Source organism: Rosa chinensis, chromosome 2 (genome assembly GCF_002994745.2).
Source record: "Rosa chinensis cultivar Old Blush chromosome 2, RchiOBHm-V2, whole genome shotgun sequence".
Lineage (NCBI taxonomy): Eukaryota > Viridiplantae > Streptophyta > Magnoliopsida > Rosales > Rosaceae > Rosa > Rosa chinensis.
In genome coordinates, this window is record NC_037089.1 from 83,787,947 (window position 1) to 83,815,340 (window position 27,394).

General features: G+C 41.2%; 2 protein-coding genes and 1 pseudogene across 3 annotated transcripts; all 3 read right to left on the reverse strand.

Moving 5' to 3' along the window:
- LOC112188983 (AAA-ATPase ASD, mitochondrial) lies at window positions 1-26,139 on the reverse strand. Of its 2 annotated transcripts, XM_024328232.2 has the most exons (3): window positions 26,128-26,139; window positions 18,687-20,069; window positions 1-496 (listed from the first exon to the last, which is right to left on the reverse strand). In XM_024328232.2, exons 1-3 carry the CDS (start codon window positions 26,128-26,130, stop codon window positions 269-271), a joined length of 1,614 nt encoding a protein of 537 aa, XP_024184000.1. In that variant the 5' UTR covers window positions 26,131-26,139; the 3' UTR covers window positions 1-268. The 2 variants fall into 2 exon arrangements, with proteins under 2 accessions (XP_024184000.1, XP_024184001.1); XM_024328233.2 differs by lacking the exon at window positions 1-496 and having other exon boundaries at window positions 18,413-20,069.
- On the reverse strand, window positions 15,646-17,433 carry LOC112187645 (annotated as a pseudogene).
- On the reverse strand, window positions 20,675-22,095 carry LOC121051667 (AAA-ATPase ASD, mitochondrial-like). The gene has a single exon (XM_040514535.1). The coding sequence runs from the start codon at window positions 21,644-21,646 to the stop codon at window positions 21,005-21,007; it is 642 nt and encodes a 213-aa protein (XP_040370469.1). The 5' UTR covers window positions 21,647-22,095; the 3' UTR covers window positions 20,675-21,004.
- Window positions 26,140-27,394: the final 1,255 nt, after the last annotated feature.

Consider the following 27,394-nt stretch of genomic DNA (forward strand, 5'->3'; position numbering starts at 1 on the left):
CATATATATGGTTGAGTTGTTGAATGATGAAGCTTTTGCACTGTTACTTCAGCTTTGCATAGTAAGATTATAAATAATTTTTAGGTTTCAATTGGCATTACAATGGTTCCGTGAAACATGAATTTTTTATTTCCTTAAAACTCATAAAAATGATCATTAATTGCTAAGCAAAATGTAAAAACTTCTAAATAATTCTTATTGCACACTACTTTAACCCCCAGTTCTAGTTATGAAGAATTCCAGATTGTTTGTGTCTCTTTCCACATCTTCAATGGATGTCTCCATCTTCTTTCCCATCTTGTTTGGCTGATGTTCCATTACATAATTTACACTTCACTTCTTCTTTAACAGACTCAACCTTTTCCTTCTCTTCTTTCTCTGCCTTCAATTTTGCTTCTTCCTCTTCCTTCAATTTTGCTTCTTTCTCTGCCTTCAGTTTGGCTTCTTCCTCTGCCTTCAGTTTCACTTCTTCCTCTGCCTTCACTCTTGCCTCCTCCTTTGCCGTCTTGACTCTTGAGAGCTTCAATCAAGGCCTTCAAACAAGAATCAGCACCCTCTATATCGGATTTGGGCATCAAATTCTCTGCCACATCAGCTGGAGTCATGTTGGTCTCCCCCAATAACCGTTCAATGGTACCAAACAGTTCATGTGACTCCAGATCCAAATAGTTCCTCGCAAGCACTTTGAATGCTTCATAGCAACAGTAGGACAATTCAATATGCTTGTCCATCCTTCCTCTTCTTATGAGAGCAGGATCAAGTTTGTCCACAAAATTAGTGGTAAACACAATGATTCTTTCACCTCCACAAGCTGACCAGATACCATCAATGAAGTTCAATAGCCCGGATAATGTAACCTCACTTGGTTTGTTTTCTTCTCCTCCCCTCATTTTTTTAATCGGTTCATTTTCTTCTTGTTGGGAAAGAAGGGCTGCCTTAATACAAGGCCAATGGATAATTGGTTATCCCAGGATCTAACTTTTCCCACCTCTCGTGTGATTTGCGGAATAGCAACAAATGAATAAAAGAAGACACAATATTTAACGAGGTTCAGCAAATGTGCCTACGTCCTCGGGGCAGTAGTAATACTCTCTTCCACTATATAAATAATGGGATTACAAGGCAATCTCACTTTGGTGACTAAACTTCACCAAAGTGGTAACACACACTCTATCTCTCAAGAGGAATTTTCTTCTCACTAATCTCTCAAGTGAGGATCTCACTACTATCTCAAACTCTATTAGTTTGGATGACTCTTGCCTTTGGTTATTTTTGCTACAACCTTACATGCCTATTTATAGGCAATTGGGTTCATGGATGTGGCATGCAATTGGAAGCAAAGTCAAGTCTTCTTCCAAGTTTGGCATGCCTAACTTCAAAGATGGCTAGCTACCTACCTTCCAAGATGGCTTGCTACCTACCTTCCAAGATGGCTTGCTATCTACCTTCTTTGAATATTCCAACCCATGCATTCCTCATGTGGTAAATCACCACATGGATTTCCTCCTCCATTAAGGAGGGACTGCCCATCAATCTCCCCCTCCCGACTTAGATGGAGGGATGCGTCAATCCTGACGCGCTTCTGCAAAACTCAAACTTGTCCTTTGGTAAGGACTTTGTCATCATATCTGAACTGTTCTCATCTGTGTGAATCTTCTCAAGCTGTAGTTGCTTGGCTTCCAGCACATCACGTATCCAGTGATACCTCACATCAATGTGCTTTGACTTCGAGTGAAAACTCGAATTCTTACTCAGATGAATTGCGCTTTGACTATCACAATGCAGAACATAGTTTTGTTGCTTATGGCCCAATTCCTGTAGGAATTTCTTCATCCACAAAATTTCTTTGCAGGCTTCCGTAGCTGCTATGAACTCCGCTTCTGTAGTTGACAAAGCAACACATTTTTGTAGCTTTGATTTCCATGAGACAGCTCCCCCTGAAAATGTAATCAGGTATCCTGATGTAGACTTTCTTGAGTCAACATCTCCGGCCATATCTGCATCTGTATAGCTTATCAGTTCAGGCTTCCCACTTCCAAAGCATAAACCCATTTTGGAAGTACCTTTGAGATATTTAAGAATCCACTTCACAGCATTCCAATGCTCTTTGCCTGGATTAGACAGAAATCTGCTAACAACACTAACTGCGTGTGTTATGTCTGGTCTTGTACACACCATTGCATACATCAGGCTTCCTACCGCTGAGGCATATGGCACCTTCACCATTTCTTCCTCTTCTTTCTCACTTGTAGGACTCTGCTTCGAGCTGAGCTTAAAGTGACTAGCAAGTGGAGTAGCAACTGGCTTTGCTTTCTCCATGTGGAACCGCTCCAATACCTTCTCGATATATTTTTCTTGTGATAACCACAGCTTCCCATTCTGTTTATCGCGGGTAATATTCATACCAAGAATTTGCTTTGCTGGTCCCAAGTCTTTCATAGCAAAAGACTTACTGAGCTCTTTCTTCAGTTTGCTAATCTTGTCACCATCTTGTCCTACGATCAACATGTCATCAACATACAAGAGTAGTATGATGAAGTCACCTCCTGAGAAATTCTTCACAAATACACAATGGTCTGAAGTTGTCCTCTGATATCCTTGCTCAATCATGAAGGAATCGAACTTCTTGTACCATTGTCGCGGCGCCTGCTTTAGTCCATACAAACTCTTTTTCAGTTTGCAGACTAGATCTTCCTTGCTTTTGACTTTGAATCCTTCTGGCTGCTCCATGTAAATTTCCTCTTCAAGGTCACCGTGAAGGAAAGCCGTCTTCACATCAAGTTGTTCAATCTCCAGATTTAAACTTGCAGCCAAACCAAGTACCACCCGGATAGACGTCATCTTTACCACGGGCGAGAAAATTTCTTCAAAGTCAACTCCCTTTTTCTGATTGAAACCTTTAACGACCAGTCTTGCCTTGAATCTGGGTCGTGAGCTATTCTCCTCAGTCTTCAATCTATACACCCATTTGTTTCTGAGTGCTCTCTTACCTTTTGGTAACTCCACCAGCTCATAAGTCTGGTTCTCATGCAAGGACTTAATTTCTTCTTGCATGGCTTCCAACCACTCCCCCTTGTGGTCATCTGTCAGAGCTTCTTCATAAGACTCTGGCTCTCCTCCATCTGTGAGAGTAACGAACTCATGTAGAGGGTATCTGTTTGAGGGTCTGCGTTCCCTGAGTGATCTTCGAGGGGTCGGTGCCTCTTCCTCATCATTAGTTGCATCATCAACTGGATCATTAATCATCGGGTCATTTGCTGCATCACCGACATCTTCGGTATCTCTCCGGCCATCCTGGTTTGTTTGCGGAGGAACTTTATCCGGGTTCATCGGATATTCTCTGGGTTGTTTAGGCTTCTCAGTCTTCTGAGTATCTTCGATGTTCAGATCTTCGAAGAAGACAACATCTCTGCTTCTGACAATCTTCTTATTGACAGGATCCCATAGCCTGTACCCATATTCTTCATTTCCATATCCCAGAAATATGCATTCTTTCGACTTGCTATCGATTTTTGATCTTTCATCTTTGGGAATATGAACAAATGCTTTGCAGCCAAATACCTTCAAATGATTGTATGAGACATCTTTTCCGGTCCAAAACATGTTTGGCACGTCACCATTTAATGGAGCTGAGGGAGAAAGGTTGATCACATCAACTGCAGTCATTAGAGCTTCACCCCAAAAGCTCTTGGGCAACTTAGCATGAGATAACATTGTTCTGATTCTTTCAACAATAGTTCTGTTCATCCTCTCGGCCACTCCGTTGTGCTGAGGAGTCTTTGGAACAGATCGTTCATGCCTGATTCCGTTACTTTTGCAATAGTGCCTGAACGCCCCTATGTACTCTCCCCCGTTGTCGGTGCGAATGCATTTTAATGTGCTGCCTGTTTCTCGTTCAACTTTGGCATGAAATTGCTTAAATACTTCGAGCACTTGATCTTTAGCTTTCAGTGCATAAACCCATACCTTCCTGGAATGATCATCAATGAAGGTGACGAAGTATCTTGCACCTCCTAGAGTATTTGTGGTCATGGGACCACACACATCAGAATGTACAACATCCAAAACATTGGATTTTCTTGGTGCAGGAGAACGATGGAATGAAGCTCTATGTTGCTTTCCAGCCAAGCAATGCGTACATGGTTTTAGAGGCATATCTTTAACATTGACACCAGTTAATACCTCTCTTTTGGCTAGAACAGTAAGTCCCTTCTCGCTAATGTGACCGAGCCGCTTGTGCCATAGCTCGGCCGGCGAATCTTCTCCGAGTGTAACTGCATACCCACTACAGATTTTTGCATAAGTCGTGTAGAGAGTGTTCTCTTTCCTCCCTCGGGCTAGAATTTCTGGACCATTACTGAGCCTCCATTTTCCATCACCAAAGACACTTGTGCAGCCTTCATCATCAAGTAATCCTGTGGAGATCAAGTTGAGACGCATGTCTGGAACGTGTCTCACATCCTTGAGAACCAAGCAGTGGCCTGTGTTGGTTTCAAGGGAAATATCTCCCCTTCCCACGATCTTGGACCTCTTATCATTTCCCATCCTGACATTACCGAAATTTCCAGTATTGTAGGATGTAAAGAACTCCCTTCGTGAGGTTACATGAAATGATGCACCAGAATCGATGATCCAACATGTATCTTGAGATGTCAAATTAACCTGACCCTCTCCATAAATGATGAGTACCTCTTCTTCGTATGAGGTAGTAAAAGCTGTGTCTCTGGCACCACCTTTCCCAGCTTGCTCTCTCTTAAGCCTCCTGCAATCCTTCTTTATGTGGCCTTTTCCACCACAGTGAAAACATTCGATGTCCTTCTTTGGGGCGAACTTGTCTTTTGATCGATCTTTCAATTTGCCTCGGTTGTGGAATTTTCTACTGCTTCCACGGTTGTTGGTGACGAGGGCTTCTGACTCGATCGATATTCCTTGCTCCTTCCTCCTTGCTTCTTCATTGAACATGCTGTCTTTTACAGTGCTTAGTGTGAGAACACCTTGAGGAGCTGAGTTGCTTAATGACACCACCAACGTGTCCCAGCTATCTGGCAACGAGCTTAGTAACAATAGTGCTTGCAACTCATCATCAAGTACCATCTTCATATTCGTCAATTGATTCACCATGCCTTGGAAGTCGCTCAAGTGTTCCGAAACACTTTGACCATCCCTGTACTTTGTGTTCACCAACCGCCGAATGAACGAGGCTTTGTTTTGTGCGGTCTTTCTCTCGTACATGGACTCCAACTTTGTCCACATTGAGTAGGCATTGGTTTCCTGTGCAACATGATGAAAAACACTTTCATCAACCCATTGACGAATTCCTGCAACAGCTTTTCTGTTCAGGATGCTCCAGTCTTTGTCAGTCTTGCCTGCTGGCTTCTCTCCACCATTTTGAAGAGGCTCGTACATATCCTTGCAGTAAAGGATGTCTTCCATTCTGGGCTTCCAAATGGAGTAATTCGATGATGTCAACTTAACCATTGTTGCTGCCGATGACGACTCTGCCATCTTGATCACTACGAGATGCCACCAACAATGAGCGCCGGGCTCTGATACCACTTGTTGGGAAAGAAGGGCTGCCTTAATACAAGGCCAATGGATAATTGGTTATCCCAGGATCTAACTTTTCCCACCTCTCGTGTGATTTGCGGAATAGCAACAAATGAATAAAAGAAGACACAATATTTAACGAGGTTCAGCAAATGTGCCTACGTCCTCGGGGCAGTAGTAATACTCTCTTCCACTATATAAATAATGGGATTACAAGGCAATCTCACTTTGGTGACTAAACTTCACCAAAGTGGTAACACACACTCTATCTCTCAAGAGGAATTTTCTTCTCACTAATCTCTCAAGTGAGGATCTCACTACTATCTCAAACTCTATTAGTTTGGATGACTCTTGCCTTTGGTTATTTTTGCTACAACCTTACATGCCTATTTATAGGCAATTGGGTTCATGGATGTGGCATGCAATTGGAAGCAAAGTCAAGTCTTCTTCCAAGTTTGGCATGCCTAACTTCAAAGATGGCTAGCTACCTACCTTCCAAGATGGCTTGCTACCTACCTTCCAAGATGGCTTGCTATCTACCTTCTTTGAATATTCCAACCCATGCATTCCTCATGTGGTAAATCACCACATGGATTTCCTCCTCCATTAAGGAGGGACTGCCCATCACTTCTTTATCTTCATCATCCTTCTCCTTCTTCTTCTTTCGTTGCCCCGTGAGATCAAGCGAGCAATCAATGTCCTCAATCACAATAATAGCCTTGTTTGGGATGTCAATCAGCAACTTCCTCAGCTCAGTGTTGTTCTTCACCGTGGTCAGCTCAAGATCATAAACATCATAGTTCATGAGGTTAGACATGGCAGCAATCATAGTGGACTTACCAGTGCCTGGTGGCCCATACAGGAGATAACCCCGCTTCCAAGCCTTCCCTATTTTCGCATAGTATTCTTTTCCCTTGCTGAACTTGATGAGGTCATTGACGATTTCCTCTTTCTTTTTCGGCTCCATTGCTATGGTCTCAAATGTTGCAGGGTGCTCAAAGACTACAGGGCTCCATTTAGTTGCTTTGTAATAAGACCAATTCTGAGCTGAATTGTTAATGTAGAGCTTTCTTTGCCTGTTGCTCACTGCTATTGCCTTGCCTTGTTTTCTCACATGGTCTAGATAAGACCCCATGATTATATCGCGGTGGCGTCTGTGGAAGGTCAGCTTATAATGTCTCTTCTCATCAGACTGAGGATAGAAGGAGAATGAAGATTGTTTAGGCGCGTTTTTCCTGGAAGCCCACCACAGCTTAATGCCTTGAAATTCATCTGTCACCTCTTCATTATCATCCATAGCAAGGACTAGAGACTTGCTGTCTTTGACATCTTGAGCTTTCAGCCGTTTCGCTTCAGTAGAGGACTTGGTGCTGAGGTAGCTTTGGATGGTAGCAAAGAGTTCACTGCGCTTGTACCACTCGCCAGTATATTCATCAAAGGAAATTTGGATGTAGGGGTACACATAGCCAAACAATTTCTGGGTATATTTTTCGATAGGGCCTCGAAGTTGATAAGGAAAGTATTGTTGAAACATGGCATATGCAAACATGGCACTGGCAATCACTGAGCCCAGCTGAGGCCACATTTCTCCCATCATCATCATCTTGAGGATGGTTGGTTGGATTCTCTGTGCTTAGAATCAAGATACTGGTATATATAACGGAGAAGAGGTTCTTTTTCTTGGTGACCAAGTTGTAATAACCCCACCATAGTTTTTCTTAATTAATCCATACGTCATTTGACTAAAAGAAACCACAAGTGTATGTCCTTGACAGATCTCAATGTGAAGCCTGCCTTGCTTGAATCACTCTCATGACTTGGTATGGAAATTCCATAGAAGAGAGAGACCGGTAAAACATGTGATGGAATTATGTTATTCAATTGAAATCGTGCGAACCATGATCTTAATATGACCCGGAATTTAATACTTCAGTGCACTATTGAACTGTAGCAGAATATGAGTAACGTATTTGCCTCAATTAGTATTTTGTTGTATTACCACTGATCACATAGAAGGAGAACATGAAAGATTCTACTTGGCTATGGTTCTCTTTTTTTTCTATTGATGAGTACTTAATATTTCCTGGGTCCATCTCAAGTCATAGAGCTCTCTGTCATGGAAGTGCAAATGTGAGGTGTGAATCAGATAGAGAAGATAAGATGTGTGAATGAAAGAAGTTATTTGTGGTCAGCCAAATTACCATATGATTGTTGTTTTTATTTTATTTTTTATTTTTAAAAAATAAATTATCTGGAGAGAATTGTATTGATTGATAATGAAAATTACAGAAGATTTGTATACCTTAAATTTTTTAAGACAACTTGCTGTGAACAAAGAAACATGATTCTGATAATAGAGAAACAAAAGTCGCACACGGCACAGCTTGTTTGAAATAGACATGTAGTTGACAGTAACTTATTGTATGATAAACAACTTGTTCAAGGGGTTATCTTGATGTTCAATACCCTCATTTTTCCACTTCTCTTCTTTCCCTGCCTTTAACTTGTTTTGCTTCTCTCTCTGTCTCTCTGTCTTTTTTGACATCACTTCATCCTTAGTTTTCAATCCATGTGACCCTAATATGACATGGTTTTTCTCTTTATTTTCGGAGACGTGATGATGTAATACCCACTAATCATCTGAGTGATCTCATAGCGTAGGTGAAGATAGAAAGATTCTAATTTGCTGCTTGGCGTTTGGTTTCTTGTGTACGTTTTCCAGGAAGGAGCCACACAACTATACAACTTTTGCAATGAGTAGACGATGACTAAGAAGATTCCGGGTCAACTAGGGTCTAGCTGGCTATTGCCTCCGTACGTACGGTATGATCATAAATATAACTGAAGAAAGTAATGATTCTGATGCTAAGATGCATGCACACTAATTTTTGAACACGGCAGTTAAAAACTTTTAACTTGTTTGCAGTAGCTAGTAATAAGCATGTAGTACATAGATATTTAACTTCAGTTTTGCTCCAGACTCATCTGAGATGAATTTGATGGATGCTGATGATGAAAGATTGCATTGCTCAGGTTAGTTCTCCGGTGGTATCAGTTACATTCTCAGTTACATGGTTAAATTAACGTTGCAGCTTTAATTAGTTTCCTATTCCTCAATGTTAATGCAAAATTTAGATCCTTTTGTTGATGCATTCATTGCTATTATTCTGCTGATATGCGATTTTGAGTTATTCAATACCAAATGGTGTTCAAGTTGTTCCTCACGCTCTTTTGGCTCTTTTGGATTACATTCTGAGATCTACTGTTAGTACCTTGGCAGTTTTAATAACTGCACACCAAGGCACCTATTGCGGAACCTAGATGAGCAAACATGTCTGCTGGAGCTTCAACTTTGAGTCTTCAGTGCTTGCTTGTTTTTGTTCAGAATGGGGCGTGTTGCAATTTTGTGAATGTTTAGGTGAAGGTTATATTGTTTTGTAGGAAAAAGGGAGAGTGAGTCATTGTGGGTTGTTTTTGTGTGAATACAATAAGCATTCTGGTGTAGAATTGACTGGTGGATTTGTCTCCATGCTTTAGGGTCGGCAAAGGCTGTGTGGACTACTTTGGCATGGTTGCGAATTGGGTCAGGGAAACCAACTGTAAATTACTAGGAAACTCCCTGGAAACGTATTGAAAATTATTAGTACCATGACATCATATCCTAATGATGTCATGATCTTTCATTTCAACATCATGCACATTCTTTCTTGAACTCCTCTCCTTACAGAATGATACAGAATCTGTGGAGGAACCACTCTTCTATGGTCTTAGGGAATCCAATACAATATGGGCACCATGTGTTTTCCAGATTTTCACCAGACTATAAATTGGGAATTAGCAATAACGTGGATTGCTCAGTTTTGCTTAATAGACATCCCACCCTTATCACCGGACTTTGTACCAGGAGATACATTTCCTCAAACTCATGCCCAAATTTGGGTCAGGATTTATGGACTGAGTCAAGATTATTGGCACCAACAACATCTCATGGAAATCGCTCGGGGTGTCGGAACTCCATTGCAAATTGATAAAGCCACAAGGGAAAGGCAATTCGGGTATTTTGCTCGAGTCTTGATTGATGTGGATCTGGCAGGTGACCTACCACCTTCTTTGATGGTGGAGCGGGAAACTCATTGTTTTCCGATTGAAGTGGTCTATGAGAATGTGTGTACTCATTGTGGGAAGGTTGGCCACATGGTTGATCAATGCAGGTTCTTGAAGAGCTCTAACAATGAGCAAAATGCTCAAGAACATAAGGTTGCTAAAAAACTTCTCGCATTGGGCATCAAGAGTATCGTCCCAAGACGGCGGTAAACAAGGTTTCTGACCAAAATTTGAACACTACCCCTCAGGTGCAACACTCCCCTGAGGTTGCAAACAATGATCAGATTACTAAATTTGTAGAAGATGTTCTCACTGAGGCCGTTGACCAGGAACTGGATTGTATTGCTGAGCTGGTCATTAATGAACCCATAGTCAACAGGAAGCCTGAAAGTTGTAAAGGCAACATGTCTCCTCTGATCAATAAGAATAAGTTTACCATCCTTGCAAGCAAGGAAACTGAAGCAGTGGTTGACACTATTCCTAATGAATTTGCTCCAGTTGTTGGAACAACTAGTTTGGAGGACCCTACGGTTCACATTACTGATGGAGATGATGAAGTTGACAGTGATAATGAAATGTGCGATGAAGAGGTGAACTCCAATATGGAGCAAAAGACATACAGTGCCCAGCCAACCAACCCCCTCTCTTCACATAGTGGTCAGAGTTGGCATGATATGGTGGAAGAGGAAAGTCTGATTGATCTGGTTGATTTACCTGCGGGTGCTCCCCCGGGATTTGAACATGTTGCAACTTTAGCCAAGGATGTCGCATTAATTACTGGTCAAGGAGTTAATGAAAATACTGAAAATGGTTTCACTCCGGTTATCTCAAAGTCTCAACAGAAAAAACAAAGACGACAAGCTACTCTAGCTCTTGATCGTGAAACTCCTTATCCAAAGAGGGACAGAAGAAAGAATAAAAAGTACAATCAATGAAGGTCCTTTATTGGAATATTAGGGGAATAGGAAACAATGACTCCCAATCCGAGCTTTCTAATATTTGCCATATTCACAAACCTGATCTTGTTTGCATTGCTGAGCCAAAGATTAAGTTCACCTCAATCTCAGCAGTTTTTTGGTCTTCTTTGAATTTGGATCTTGTTGCAACTAATGACTGTGGAGCGGCTCTTCCAAATCTTTGGCTGTTGAAGGGTTCTCATATTCCTAATCCGGCGATTATTTCCAACTCCGAACAGCAGGTTACAATACAGGTTCCTTTTGACAATGATCCCAGTCAACTTTCTTTTGTATATGCTTCTACCTCTTATATCAAACGCAGGGATTTATGGCAAGATCTTAATGCTCTTCGTCCTCAAACGTCTATCCCATGGATGGTAATCGGGGACTTCAACGCTGTGTTAGGAGCCCATGAAAAATCAGGAGGCCCATCTCCCTCTCGCCTCTCCTGTGCAGATTTTCAAAGTATGTCTGATACTTGTGATTTTGTTCATCTAGATACTTCCGGTTTGTTCTTTACTTGGTCAAATGGTTGGAGCACCCGTGGACATGTTGAGCTTCGTTTGGATAGATGTCTTTGTGATACCACTTGGTTTGAAGCTTGGCCTTTTACTAGTTGTGTTGCTCTTCCCCGCGTTGCTTCTGATCATTCTCCATTGATTTTCTCTGCTTCGAAACTCTCCCCAAGTGGTCCCAAGCCTTTCAAGTTTCAGTCTATGTGGTTGCAGCATCCAAATTTTCATGCAGTAGTGTCTAATTGTTGGAATTCCTTTCAACTTTGTGGCTGCCCAATGTTTGTTACTTTGCAGAAATTAAAGGCTTTGAAACATTGTTTGCGTGATTGGAACAAAGCGGTTTTCGGCAATGTCCATCAAAAGGTTGCTACTGCTCGTGAAAATTTAGTCAACATTCAACAAGATATCGCGACCCGTGGCATGACTGATCAAAGGTTTGAGGATGAGATTGCTGCAAAGTCTGCAGTCTTAGATGCTCTGAGGATGCAAGAAACTTATTGGAAAGATAGAGCTCGGGTTAAGTGGTTTACTGATGGGGATCGAAGTACATCTTTTTTCCATACTTACGCCAAGGTTCGTGCAGCCAAAAGTCAAATGTCTTCTATCCGTGTGGGGGAGAGGATACTTACTGACCCTTCAGACATTGCAGCACATACTGTGGCTTTTTATCAGAATCTCTATGATATTTCCTCCCTTCTACAAATGTGGATGAGGTTTGTTCAGTTATTCCATCTCTTGTGACTGACGATGAAAATGTGGTGCTATCTGCAATTCCTACATCAGAGGAAATTAGAAGTGCAGTCTTTTCTATGGATGGTTCTAGTGCTCCAGGGCCTGATGGTTTTTCAGGGTCTTTTTATCAAGCTTGTTGGGATATTGTTGGTTCTGATGTGGTGGCATGTGTTCGTCAATTTTTTCTTCAAAACTGGATCCTCCCCAACATGAATTGCAATTTTTTAGTTCTCATTCCAAAAGTCCCAAATGCTCAGCTTATTACTCAGTTTCGCCCAATTGCCTTAGCCAATTTTCTCTTCAAGATTATACCTAAGATTTTGGCTTCTCGCTTGGGGTCTATTGCTACACGTATAATTTCTCCTCAGCAATCAGCTTTTCTGCCTGGTAGGCGAATTAATCATTGTATTGGTATGGTTTCGGAATGCTTTAACTTATTGGACCGAAAGGCTTATGGTGGAAATGTGGGAATCAAAGTGGATATAGCAAAGGCGTTTGACACTCTAAACTGGGATTTTCTGCTCCGAGTTTTAAGTAATTTTGGGTTCTCTCCCACTTTCACTAGTTGGATCAGCTCTATTCTTCACTCAGCAAGACTATCTCTTTTAATCAATGGCTCTCCTCAAGGTTTCTTTACGTGTTCTCGTGGTGTTAGACAAGGAGATCCCCTTTCTCCACTTCTATTCTGTCTTGCTGAGGAGGCTCTTAGCCGGGGCCTTCACTTACTTCTCCAAACCCGTCAATTGAAGCCAATATCTTTTCCCAGGAAATGCACTGCTCCGTCTCATGTGTTATATGCAGATGACCTCATGGTGTTTTGCCGTGGGGACAAAAACTCTCTTAAACGGCTGCGTGGGTTTTTTGACCGTTATAGTGCAGCTTCAGGGCAATTCATTAATGCGGAGAAAAGCACTTTCTATCTTGGAGCTAGGTCTCGTCACAGGAAAGGTACAGTTCAACGTATATTGGGTTTTCATGCAGGGCGCCTACCTTTTATTTATCTGGGAGTTCCTATTTTTTGTGGAAAACCCCGCAGCTGCCATCTCCAAGTTATTGCCGATAGAGCTAAGTCAAGGTTAATGGGTTGGCAGGGGAGGCTTCTTTCTATGGCTGGACGCACTCAACTTGTGCAATCTGTTTTTCAAAGTATGCTTCTTCATAGCTTTTCAGTGTATCATTGGCCTGCATACCTCGTGAAGAAGTTATCTACATGGGCGCGTAATTTTATATGGTCTGGAAATATTGAGACTCGGAAAATTGTCACTGTTACTTGGACTCAAGTTTGCGCTCCGAAAAAAGAGGGCGGGGTGGGTATTCGTGACCTGGCAACTCTTAATTCGGCAGCTGTTTTAAGGTTTGCATGGAACTCTTTCACTTCTTTGAACCAATGGGGTGATTATATGCGAACTCGTTATCCTATATTATCTAGTTCCAAAGTGAGCTACCGCAAATCCTCAATCTGGTCAGGTTTCCGCTCTATTGCTCTTCATATCACACACAATTGTCGTTGGATTATTGGAGATGGTCGTTCAGTGTCATTTTGGAAAGATAAATGGCTTCAAGATCCAATATTGGAAATGTTGGGTTTTTTCGACTGGTCAGGATTCAGTGATCTACGTGTGGCTGATTTCATCTCTGATCATTCTTGGCAGTTTCCCTCTTTTTTCCTAGATACCTTTCCAGACTTGTACAGGAAAATTTCTGATATCTGTCTCCCTTTAGACACTGAACCTGATATGCTCATTTGGGAGTCTACAGCCTCTGGAGAGTTATCCTTCACTGATTCTTATAACTTGCTTAGACGACACTTTATTTCGAGAGACTGGGCTTCTACTATTTGGCATTCTTTCATTCCTCCACGATTTTCTTTCTTGGCTTGGAGGATTCTCTTAGATCGCTTGCCCACTGATGATCGGCTGAAAAGAGGTGGGATTCCGATTGTGTCCATCTGCCAATTATGCAACAGTTCGGCAGAGTCAACTTTGCACTTATTTTTACACTGCCCTTTCTCCCAACACCTTTGGGGATGGCTGGCAACTCAGTTTGGAACCTCATTTCCTGCTTATGACTCTCTGTTGGATTTTTGGGTTGGCTTTTGTCACAAGGGTTTTTCCCCTCAGCTTTATAATTTGTGGTTGGCAGCCGGTTTGCTTACTTTCATGGAAATTTGGAAGGCGCGAAATAGACTCAGGTTTGATAATCGTTCCCCTACTTTTTCTACACTGTGTTGTTCAATTATGGCATGGATTCGGCAATTCGGTTCCCTTGTTCCTGGTTACTATAAAGGCGTCCTGGATTCCCGCCTTCTCTCTTCCCTTGGGGTGTGCCCCAAGCCTCGTAAAGCGCCCAAGATTCAACGCGTCCTATGGCATCCCCCCTCCCTCCTTGGGTTAAAGTTAACACTGATGGTCTGGCGAAAGGTAATCCTGGTCCTGCAGCTTGTGGAGGAGTTTTTCGCGATGCTTCTGGGGTTTATTTAGGGAGTTTTTGCCAACCTCTGGGTTGCAATTCTTCCTTTTATGCTGAACTTTATGCTGTTATTGTGTCTATTGAAGTTGCTTTCACTAGAGGTTGGACTACTTTGTGGTTGGAAAGTGATTCTACTAGTGTTTTAGCATCTCTCTCCTCCAACTCTTTCTCTCCTCCATGGGACTTGAGAGTTAGATGGCAAAACTGCTTGAAGAACATTCAGCAAATGCAATTTCGTAGAACTCATATTTTTAGGGAAGGGAATGCAGCTGCAGATAAGATGGCAAACTTAGGTGTTTCAAAACACTCATTTACCTGGTATCCTAGCCCTCCTGCAGAGCTTCACAGGTACTTGCAGGCGGATTTTTTGGGACTCCCAAGTTATCGCTTCACAGGTTGCTGAGATGTTTATGTTCGTCTGCCTTTATTGCCCGCTCCTTCTCAGAGGCCTTTATTCCCAGGAGGTCGTGCGCAAAGTTAGCTTCATATGCATCTACATGCAGGCGCAACCACAATTCTGGCATATTTCGTGTGTCCAGTTTTCACTTATGTGGCTGGTTTTTTCTTTTTGTAGATTTGTTCATGAGGGGGAAGTTTCCCTCTCTTTTATTTCGTTGTTAATTGTGTTTTATCTCTTGGACGATGTATTTTTCTTCTTTATTTTAATAAATTGAGTTGGGGGACGGGCGGTGGGTTCCCAGAGTGGGGCAGACCCTTCACCTTCGGGTTTGAGGGTGGGACTTGTGCCCTACATTGTCTGTCTCCGAGGAACTAATATCGCCTAATCCCTTTCTCCTTAAATAAAAAAAAAAAAAAAAAAAAAAAAAAAATAATAATAATTATAAATGCATGTGATGATCATACTGGTGTGCATGCGTTTATTAAAAAAGTGAATTACTGCCAAGCTAATTTGTCCTTAATTTTAGCAAGCAGCAATAATAGTACTTTTGTTCATTGGCTGCAGGACACATGGAGATAATTCACCAAAACATTGAGAGAGGGATAGATGGAAATTGAATACTTGAAAGTGAACTTGGGTTTCCCTATCCTTGTGGTCATTCATGGTAAGCTCTCTAGCCTCTAGAGATTCCCCATTCTGAAATCACAGGCTAGACATAATACTAAAACCCTAAAGCTTGCTTTGTGGACTTAATTTCCCATCTAACTAGCCATATAGGGTTAAAAGTTGCTTGAACTATGAAGCTTTTGCATTCTACCTCTGCATTTCATATAAAAGTTTTTCAATTTTTACTGGCACTAGAGACCTAGAGTGAATCCATGCAACATAAAATTTTAATCAGAGAAACAAAAACATAAAAATGATCATTGCTATGAAAAATGTTAAACAACTCCATTACATGATTCTTATTAAACATTGGAAAAGACACAGTGATCAGGATGGATAATGGAACAGGAGGTTTTAGTTATGCAGATAATACAACTTTTTTCCTCATTTTCAATAACTCCATTTTCTTTCGCATCTTGTTTAGCTGATGTTCCGATACATTTCTCTTCATCTTTAGCAGACTCCTCTGTTTTCTTCTCTGCTTTCTCTGCCTTCAATTTTACTTCTTCCTCTGCCTTCAACTTTGCTTCTTTCTTTGCGTTCACTTTTGCATCCTTAACTGCCTTCTTGCTTGCTTCTTCCTCAGCCTTCACTCTTGCCTCCTCCTTCGCAATCTCTAGAGCTTCAATCAATTTCTTCAAACAAGAGATGGCATCCTCTACATTAGATTTAGGCATCAAATTCTCTGCCACATCAGCTGGAGTCAGTTGGTCTCCCCTAACAAAGGTTCAATGCTTCCGAACAATTCATGTGAATCTAAATTCAAGTAGTTCCTTGCAAGCACTTTGAATGCTTCATAGCAACAATGAGACAATTTGATATGCTTGTCCATCCTTCCTCTCCTTATCAGTGCAGGATCAAGTTTCTCCACATAATTAGTGGTAAACACAATGGTTCTTTCACCTCCGCAAGCTGACCAAATACCATCAATGAAGTTTAATAGCCCAGACAAAGTAACCTGACTTGCTTTGCTTTCTTCTCCTTCCCTCATTTTACGAGTTGGATCCTTTTTTTCTTTATCTTCTTCATCTTTCTCCTTCTTCTTCTTTCGTTGGCCCGTAAGATCAAGTGAGCAATCAATGTCTTCGATCACAATAATAGCCTTACTTGGCGTGTCAATCGGCAACTTCCTCAGATCAGTGTTGCTCTTCACTGTTGTCAGCTCAAGATCATAAACATCATAGTTCGTGAGGTTAGACATGGCAGTAATCATGGTGGACTTACCGGTGCCTGGTGGCCCATACAGAAGATAACCCCGCTTCCAAGGTTTCCCAATTTTAGCATAGTACTCCTTCCCGTTGCTGAACTTCATGAGGTCATTGATGATTTCCTCTTTCTTTTTTGGCTCCATTGCTATGCTCTCAAATGTTGCAGGGTGATCAAAGGCTACGGAGCTCCATTTCCTCGTTTTGTATCCAGAAGCAGGATTGTTAATGTAAAGCTTCCTTTGCCTATGACTCACTGCTATTGCCTTCCCTTCTTTTCTCACATGGTCAAGGTAAGACCCTGTGATTATGTCCCTGTGGCGTCTATGGAATGTGAGCTTATAACGTCTCTTCTCATCAGACTGAGGATAGAAAGGAAATGATGAAGATTGCCTAGGTGCGGTTTTCCTGGAAGCCCACCAGAGCTTAATGCCTTGGAATTCATCAGTCACCTCTTCATTGTCATCCACGACAAGGACTAGGGACTTGCTACCCTTGACTTCTTTTTCTTTGAGCTGTTTTGCTTCTGTAGATGACTTGGTGCTGAGGTAGCTTTGGATGGCAGTGAACACTTCACTGCGCTTGTGCAACTCGCCGGCATATTCATCAAAGGAAATTTGGATGTAAGGGTACACACACCCAAACCATTTTAAGGTATATCTTTGAATATGGCTCGGAAGTTGATAAGGAAAGTATCGGTGAAACATGGCATAAGCAGACATCATACTTGCCAGCAGTGAGCCCAGTTGACGCCACAACCACATTTCTCTCATCATCATCCTCTTGAGCATAGTTGGTTTGCTTATACAAGAATTAAGATACTTATATATAGAGTTTGGGGGCCTTTCTAATACAGACTCAATAAGGACTTCATTAAGCATACATGCTCGGGCTTTGCCTCTGTGTTTTGTTCAGAATGGGGTATGTTGCATTTTATTTATGTTTAAGTGAAGGTTATATTAGTATAAAACTATAAATGATCGAAGAAGGGTGAGAGTGGGTTGGTGTATGATGCGTCTGTGAATACATTATGCATTGTAACTTTTTTTCTCTTTCTCTCAATAAATTGGGGTTGGAGACCCAAAAAAAAAAAACTGGTGGATGTGTCTCTTTGCTCATTGTCTCCTTGCTCAAGGCCGGCCAAGAATTTGCTTTCAAAATGGGTTAGTAAACCACTCAGAAATTCTTGACTGTAAACCCAATTACCCTGACATACCAATGATGTCATAATCTTTCCTTCAACATGCACCATGCACATTCCTTCAAGACTTCATCTTCTCCTTGCTTAAAAGATATCTTTCGACCCATATCAAATGAATGTATGTGGTTGCAACGTTGCATGTGATGAAGTTACTGCAAGATAACATTATATAATTATGTCAATTTTCATTTATTCTGATTGAGAAAGTATAATCATTTTATTAATACGTTTTACTCATTGGCTGCAGGATGAGATTATACACCAATACAAAATGGATATATAGATGCAGATTAACTGTGAACCGGTGAAGGTGACAGCTTTTCTAAAGAAGTCCTGGGGGTCATTCACTCATTCATGGTAAGCTCTCTAGCTGTAGAGATTTCTCAATCTTGAAAACATAGGCTTGTGGATTTAAACCCTGCTACTGCTAGTTAAATAGCAATATGGCCCTGGCTGCAACTTGCTTTATTTCTTCTGATTCCTAATTTAATCATTCCATATATATAAACTTGTTCCAATTGGCATTACAGTGGTTCCGTGAAACATGAACTTTTTATTTCATTAAAACTTATAAAAATGATCATTAATTGCTAAGCAAAATGTAAAACTTCTAAATAATTCTTATTGCAGAATTCCAGATTATTTGAGTCTCTTTCCACATCTTCAATGGATGACTCCATTTTCTTTCCCGTCTTGTTTGGCTGATGTTCCATTACATAATTTACATTTCACCACATCTTTAGCAGACTCGACCTTTTCCTTCTCTTCTTTCTCTGCCTTCAATTTTGCTTCTTCCTCTTCCTTCAATTTTGCTTCTTTCTCTGCCTTCAGTTTGGCTTCTTCCTCTGCTTTCAGTCTCATTTCTTCCTCAGCCTTCACTCTTGCCTCCTCCTTTGCAGTCTCGAGAGCTTCAATCAAGGCCTTCAAACAAGAATCAGCACCCTCTATATCAGATTTGGGCATCAAATTCTCTGCCACATCAGCTGGAGTCATGTTGGTCTCCCCCAACAACCGTTCAATGGTACCAAACAGTTCATGCGACTCTATATCCAAATAGTTCCTTGCAAGCACTTTGAATGCTTCATAGCAACAGTAGGACAATTCAATATGCTTGTCCATCCTTCCTCTTCTTATGAGAGCAGGATCAAGTTTGTCCACATAATTAGTGGTAAACACAATGATTCTTTCACCTCCACAAGCTGACCAAATACCATCAATGAAGTTCAATAGCCCGGATAACGTAACCTCACTTGGTTTGCTTTCTTCTCCTCCCCTCATTTTCTTAATCGGATCATTTTCTTCTTTATCTTCATCATCCTTCTCCTTCTTCTTCTTTCGTTGCCCCGTGAGATCAAGGGAGCAATCAATGTCCTCAATCACAATAATAGCCTTGTTTGGAGTGTCAATCAGCAGCTTCCTCAGCTCAGTGTTGTTCTTCACCGTGGTCAGTTCAAGATCATAAACATCATAGTTCATGAGGTTAGACATGGCAGCAATCATAGTGGACTTACCAGTGCCTGGTGGCCCATACAGGAGATAACCCCGCTTCCAAGCCTTCCCTATTTTCGCATAGTAGTCTTTTCCCTTGCTGAACTTGATGAGGTCATTGACAATTTCCTCTTTCTTTTTCGGCTCCATTGCTATGGTCTCAAATGTTGCAGGGTGCTCAAAGACTACAGGGCTCCATTTAGTTGCTTTGTATCCAGACCAATTCTGAGCAGGATTGTTAATGTAGAGCTTTCTTTGCCTGTTGCTCACTGCTATTGCCTTACCTTGTTTCCTCACATGGTCTAGATAAGACCCCATGATTATATCGCGGTGGCGTCTGTGGAAGGTCAGCTTATAATGTCTTTTCTCATCAGACTGAGGATAGAAGGAGAATGAAGATTGTTTAGGCGGGTTTTTCCTAGAAGCCCACCACAGCTTAATGCCTTGAAACTCATCTGTCACCTCTTCATTATCATCCATGGCAAGGACTAGAGACTTGCTGTCTTTGACATCTTGAGCTTTCAGTCGTTTCGCTTCTGTAGAGGACTTGGTGCTGAGGTAGCTTTGGATGGTAGCAAAGAGTTCACTGCGCTTGAACCACTCGCCGGAATATTCATCAAAGGAAATTTGGATGTAAGGGTACACATAGCCGAACAATTTCTGGGTATATTTTTCAATAGGGCCTCGAAGTTGATAAGGAAAGTATTGTTGAAACATGGCATATGCAAACATGGCACTGGCAATCACTGAGCCCAGCTGAGGCCACATTTCTCCCATCATCATCATCTTGCGGATGGTTGGTTGGATTCTCTGTGCTTAGATCAAGATACTGGTATATATAATGGAGAAGAGGCTCTTTTTCTTGGTGACTAAGTTATAATAACCCACCAGCAGGCCCAGTAGTCTTTTTTAATTAGTCCATAGGTCATTTGACTAAAGGAAACCGGAAGGAAACTGTATGTCCTTGACAGATCTCAATGTGAAGCCTGCCTTGCTTGACAAATGAGTCACTCTCATGACTTGGTACCCAGTAAAACATGTGATGTAATTATGTGATTCACTTGAAATCGAGCGAACCATGATCTTAATATGACCCGGAATTTTTTTTTTTTTTTTTTTTTTTTAAGGAAAGGGGAGTAAGCGATATTAGCTTATCGGAGGCAAACAATGTAGGGAACATGTCCCACCCTCAAACCCGAAGGCAAAGGTTATACCCCACTATAAGAACCCACTACATGTCCCCCTATTCACTTTATTAATAATAAAGAAGAAAAAAAAACCAGAATTTTAATACTTCGGTGCGCTATTGAACTGTAGCAGAATATGACAAACGTATTTGCCTCAATTAGTATTTTGTTGTATTACCACTGATCATATAGAAGGTGAAAGATTCTACTTTGCTATGGTTCTGTTTTTTTGTGTTGATGAGTATCCATCTCAAGTCATAGAGCTCTCTGTCATAGAAGTGAAAATGTGAGGTCTGAATCAAAGAGAGAAGATAAGATATTTGTGGTTAGCTAAATTACTATATAATTCTTGTATTTATTTAAAAAAAAATTATCTGGAGAGAATTGTATTGATTGATAATGAAAATTACAGAAGATTTGTATACCCTTAAATCTTTTAAGACAAAGAAAGATGATTCTGATAATAGTACTCCTTCCCGTTGCTGAACTTCATGAGGTCATTGATGATTTCCTCTTTCTTTTCTGGCTCCATTGCTATCTCTCAAATGTTGCAGGGTGATCAAAGGCTACGGAGCTCCATTTCCTCGTTTTGTATCCAGAAACAGGATTGTTAATGTAAAGCTTCCTTTGCCTATGACTCACTGCTGTTGCCTTCCCTTCTTTTCTCACTTGGTCGAGGTAAGACCCTGTGACTATGTCCCTGTGGCGTCTATGGAATGTGAGCTTATAACGTCTCTTCTCATCAGACTGAGTATAGAAAGGAAATGATGAAGATTGCCTTGGTGCGCTTTTCCTGGAAGCCCACCAGAGCTTAATGCCTTGGAATTCATCAGTCACCTCTTCATTGTCATCCATGACAAGGACTAGAGACTTGCTACCCTTGACTTCTTTTGCTTTGAGCCGTTTTGCTTCTGTAGATGACTTGGTGCTGAGGTAGCTTTGGATGGAAGTGAACATGTCACTGCGCTTGTGCAACTCGCCGCCATATTCATCAAAGGAAATTTGGATGCAAGGGTACACACACCCAAACCATTTTAAGGTATATCTTTGAATATGGCTCGGAAGTTGATAAGGAAAGTATCGGTTAAACATGGCATACGCAAACATCATACTTGCCAGCACTGAGCCCAGTTGAGGCCACAACCACATTTCTCTCATCATCATCCTCTTGAGCATAGTTGGTTTGCTTATACAAGAATTAAGATACTTTATTGGGGGCCTTTCTAATACAGACTCAATAAGGACTTAATTAAGCATACGTGGTCGGGCTTTGCCTCTGTGTTTTGTTCAGAATGGGGTATGTTGCATTTTGTTTATGTTTAGGTGAAGGTTATATTAGTATAAAACTATAAATGATCGAAGAAGGGTGAGCGTGCGTTGGTGTATGCTGTGTCTATGTGAATACATTATGCATCCTAGTCTATAATTTACTGGTGGATGTGTCTCTTTGCCCATTGTCTCCTTGCTCAAGGCCGGCCAAGAATTTGCTTTCAAAATGGGTTAGTAAACCACTCAGAAATTCTCGACCGTAAACCCAATTCATTAGTACCCTGACATCACATACGAATGATGTCATAATCTTTCCTTCAACATGCACCATGCACATTCCTTCAAGACTTCATTTTTTTTTTTTTTTTTTTTTTTTTTTTTTTAAGGAGAAAGGGATTAGGCGATATTAGTTCCTCGGAGACAGACAATGTAGGGCACAAGTCCCACCCTCAAACCCGAAGGTGAAGGGTCTGCCCCACTCTGGGAACCCACCGCCCGTCCCCCAACTCAATTTATTAAAATAAAGAAGAAGAATACATCGTCCAAGAGATAAAACAAAATTAACAACGAAATAAAAGAGAGGGAAACTTCCCCCTCATGAACAAATCTACAAAAAGAAAAAACCAGCCACAAAGTGAAAACTGGACACACGAAATATGCCAGAATTGTGGTTGCGCCTGCATGTAGATGCATATGAAGCTAACTTTGCGCACGACCTCCTGGGAATAAAAGCCTCTGAGAAGGAGCGGGCAAGAAAGGCAGACGAACATAATCATCTCAGCAACCTGTGAAGCGATAACTTGGGAGTCCCAAAAAATCCGCCTGCAAGTACTTGTGAAGCTCTGCAGGAGGGCTAGGATACCAGGTAAAAGAGTGTTTTGAAACACCTAAGTTTGCCATCTTATCTGCAGCTGCATTCCCTTCCCTAAAAATATGAGTTCTACGAAATTGCATTTGCTGAATGTTCTTCAAGCAGTTTTGCCATCTAACTCTCAAGTCCCATGGAGGAGAGAAAGAGTTGGAGGAGAGAGATGCTAAAACACTAGTAGAATCACTTTCCAACCACAGAGTAGTCCAACCTCTAGTGAAAGCAACTTCAATAGACACAATAACAGCATAAAGTTCAGCATAAAAGGAAGAATTGCAACCCAGAGGTTGGCAAAAACTCCCTAAATAAACCCCAGAAGCATCGCGAAAAACTCCTCCACAAGCTGCAGGACCAGGATTACCTTTCGCCAGACCATCAGTGTTAACTTTAACCCAAGGAGGGAGGGGGGATGCCATAGGACGCGTTGGATCTTGGGCGCTTTACGAGGCTTGGGGCACACCCCAAGGGAAGAGAGAAGGCGGGAATCCAGGACGCCTTTATAGTAACCAGGAACAAGAGAACCGAATTGCCGAATCCATGCCATAATTGAACAACACAGTGTAGAAAAAGTAGGGGAACGATTATCAAACCTGAGTCTATTTCGCGCCTTCCAAATTTCCATGAAAGTAAGCAAACCAGCTGCCAACCACAAATTATAAAGCTGAGGGGAAAAACCCTTGTGACAAAAGCCAACCCAAAAATCCAACAGAGAGTCATAAGCAGGAAATGAGGTTCCAAACTGAGTTGCCAGCCATCCCCAAAGATGTTGGGAGAAAGGGCAGTGTAAAAATAAGTGTAAAGCTGATTCTGCCGAACTGTTGCATAATTGGCAGATGGACACAATCGGAATCCCACCTCTTTTCAGCCGATCATCAGTGGGCAAGCGATCTAAGAGAATCCTCCAAGCCAAGAAAGAAAATCGTGGAGGAATGAAAGAATGCCAAATAGTAGAAGCCCAGTCTCTCAAAATAAAGTGTCGTCTAAGCAAGTTATAAGAATCAGTGAAGGATAACTCTCCAGAGGCTGTAGACTCCCAAATGAGCATATCAGGTTCAGTGTCTAAAGGGAGACAGATATCAGAAATTTTCCTGTACAAGTCTGGAAAGGTATCTAGGAAAAAGGAGGGAAACTGCCAAGAATGATCAGAGATGAAATCAGCCACACGTAGATCACTGAATCCTGACCAGTCGAAAAAACCCAACATATCCAAAATTGGATCTTGAAGCCATTTATCTTTCCAAAATGACACTGAACGACCATCTCCAATAATCCAACGACAATTGTGGGTGATATGAAGAGCAATAGAGCGGAAGCCTGGCCAGATTGAGGATTTGCGGTAGCTCACTTTGGAACTAGATAATATAGGATAACGAGTTCGCATATAATCACCCCATTGGCTCAAAGAAGTGAAAGAGTTCCATGCAAACCTTAAAACAGCTGCCGAATAAAGAGTTGCCAGGTCACGAATACCCACCCCGCCCTCTTTTTTCGGAGCACAAACTTGAGTCCAAGTAACAGTGACAATTTTCCGAGTCTCAATATTTCCAGACCATATAAAATTACGCGCCCATGTAGATAACTTCTTCACAAGGTATGCAGGCCAATGATACACTGAAAAGCTATGAAGAAGCATACTTTGAAAAACAGATTGCACAAGTTGAGTGCGTCCAGCCATAGAAAGAAGCCTCCCCTGCCAACCCATTAACCTTGACTTAGCTCTATCGGCAATAACTTGGAGATGGCAGCTGCGGGGTTTTCCACAATTACAGTGGTTCCGTGAAACATGAACTTTTTATTTCATTAAAACTTATAAAAATGATCATTAATTGCTAAGCAAAATGTAAAAACTTCTAAATAATTCTTATTGCAGAATTCCAGATTATTTGAGTCTCTTTCCACATCTTCAATGGATGACTCCATTTTCTTTCCCATCTTGTTTGGCTGATGTTCCATTACATAATTTACATTTCACCACATCTTTAGCAGACTCGACCTTTTCCTTCTCTTCTTTCTCTGGCTTCAATTTTGCTTCTTCCTCTTCCTTCAATTTTGCTTCTTTCTCTGCCTTCAGTTTGGCTTCTTCCTCTGCTTTCAGTTTCATTTCTTCCTCAGCCTTCACTCTTGCCTCCTCCTTTGCAGTCTCGAGAGCTTCAATCAAGGCCTTCAAACAAGAATCAGCACCCTCTATATCAGATTTGGGCATCAAATTCTCTGCCACATCAGCTGGAGTCATGTTGGTCTCCCCCAACAACCGTTCAATGGTACCAAACAGTTCATGCGACTCTAGATCCAAATAGTTCCTTGCAAGCACTTTGAATGCTTCATAGCAACAGTAGGACAATTCAATATGCTTGTCCATCCTTCCTCTTCTTATGAGAGCAGGATCAAGTTTGTCCACAAAATTAGTGGTAAACACAATGATTCTTTCACCTCCACAAGCTGACCAGATACCATCAATGAAGTTCAATAGCCCGGATAACGTAACCTCGCTTCGTTTGCTTTCTTCTCTTCCCTTCATTTTTTTAATCGGATCATTTTCCTCTGTATCTTCATCATCCTTCTCTTTCTCCTTCTTCTTCTTTCGTTGCCCCGTGAGATCAAGCGAGCAATCAATGTCCTCAATCACAATAATAGCCCTGTTTGGAGTCTCAATCAGCAACTTCCTCAGCTCAGTGTTGTTCTTCACCGTGGTCAGCTCAAGATCATAAACATCATAGTTCATGAGGTTAGACATGGCAGCAATCATGGTGGACTTACCAGTGCCTGGTGGCCCATACAGAAGATAACCCCGCTTCCAAGCCTTCCCTATTTTCGTATAGTAGTCTTTCCCCTTGCTGAACTTGATGAGGTCATTGACAATTTCCTCTTTCTTTTTCGGCTCCATTGCTATGGTCTCAAATGTTGCAGGGTGCTCAAAAACTACATGGCTCCATTTAGTTGCTTTGTAATAAGACCAATTCTCAGCTGGATTGTTAATGTAGAGCTTTCTTTGCCTGTTGCGCACTGCTATTGCCTTGCCTTGTTTCCTTACATGGTCAAGATAAGACCCCGTGATTATATCGCGGTGGCGTCTGTGGAAGGTCAGCTTATAATGTCTCTTCCCATCGGACCGAGGATAGAAGGAGAATGAAGATTGTATAGGCTCGTTTTTCCTGGCAGCCCACCACAGCTTAATGCCTTGAAACTCATCTGTCACCTCTTCATTATCATCCATGGCAAGGACTAAAGACTTGCTGTCCTTGACATCTTGAGCTTTCAGCCGTTTCGCTTCTGTAGAGGACTTGGTGCTGAGGTAGCTTTGGATGGTAGTAAAGAGTTCACTGCGCGTGCGCCACTCGCCTGAATACTCATCAAAGGAAATATGGATGTACGGGTACACATAGCCGAACAATTTCTGGGTATATTTTTCGATAGGGCGTCGAAGTTGATAAGGAAAGTATTGTTGAAACATGGCATATGCAAACATGGCACTGGCAATCACTGAGCCCAGCTGAGGCCACATTTCTCCCATCATCATCATCATCTTGAGGATAGTTGGTTGGATTCTCTGTGCTTAGAATCAAATTACTGGTATATATAGCGGAGAAGAGACTTTTCCTTGGTGACTAAGGTATAATAACCCCACCAGCAGGACCAGTAGACTTTCTTTATTTGACTAAAAGAGGTGTCTGTCTGCCGTGCTTGACAAATGAGTCTCGCTCATGACTTGGTTTGGAAATTGCATAGAAGAGAGATATATGTGATGGAAAATAGATATTCAACAAGTGATTCACTTGAAATCAAGTGAATCATGATCTTAACATGACAGAAGAAGAAAAAATTCAAATATTCCGGTGCACTAGCGACTGTAGCAGAATATGACCAAACGTATTTGCCTCAATTAGTATTTTGTTGTATTACCACTGATCATATATAGATGGTGAACATGGAAAGATTCTACTTTGCTATGGTTCTGTTTTTTTGCGTTGATGAGTATTTAATATTTCCCTGGGTCGATCTTAAATCATAGGGCCCTTTGTCATAGGAGTGCAAATGTGAGGTGTGAATCAAAGAGAGAAGATAAGATGTGTGAATGAAAGAAGGTTACTTGTGTACTTTTTTTTTTCCGACTAGATAGGTACTTGTGGACTTGTGGCTAGCTGAACTGCGGTATAATTTTTGTTTTTATTATATATATTTTTAAATATATAGTATCTGGAGAGAACTGTACTTCATTGATAATGAAATTTACAGAAGAAGATTTGTATACCCTTAAATTTTTTTAGACAACTAACTCTTAACAAAGAAAGATGAGTCTGTTAATAGAGAAACAAACCCGTCGAAATTATGTGACATAGACCTGTAGTCAAATCATGCAAATAAACAACTTGTTCAAGGGGTTAACTTCATGTTTAACACCCTTATTTTTTCCACTAAATTATTTGACATAGACCTGTAGTCAACAATTTGCATGATAAACAACTTTTTCAAGGGGTTAACTTCATGTTTAACACCCTTATTTTTCCACTTCTATTATTTTGAATTCCCTATTTTAACTTGTTATGCTTCTTTCTCTGTCTTTTTCGAATTCCCTGCCTCAACTTGTTTGCAATCTATATGACCCTAATATGACAAGGTTTATATCTTTATTTTTGGAGACGCGATGATGTAATACCCACTAGTCATCTGAGTGACCACATAGCGTAGGTGAAGATAGAAAGATTCTAATTTGCTGCTTGGCTTTTGGTTTCTTGTGTACGTTTTCCATGAAGTAGCCACACAATTATACAAATTTGCAATGTGTAGGC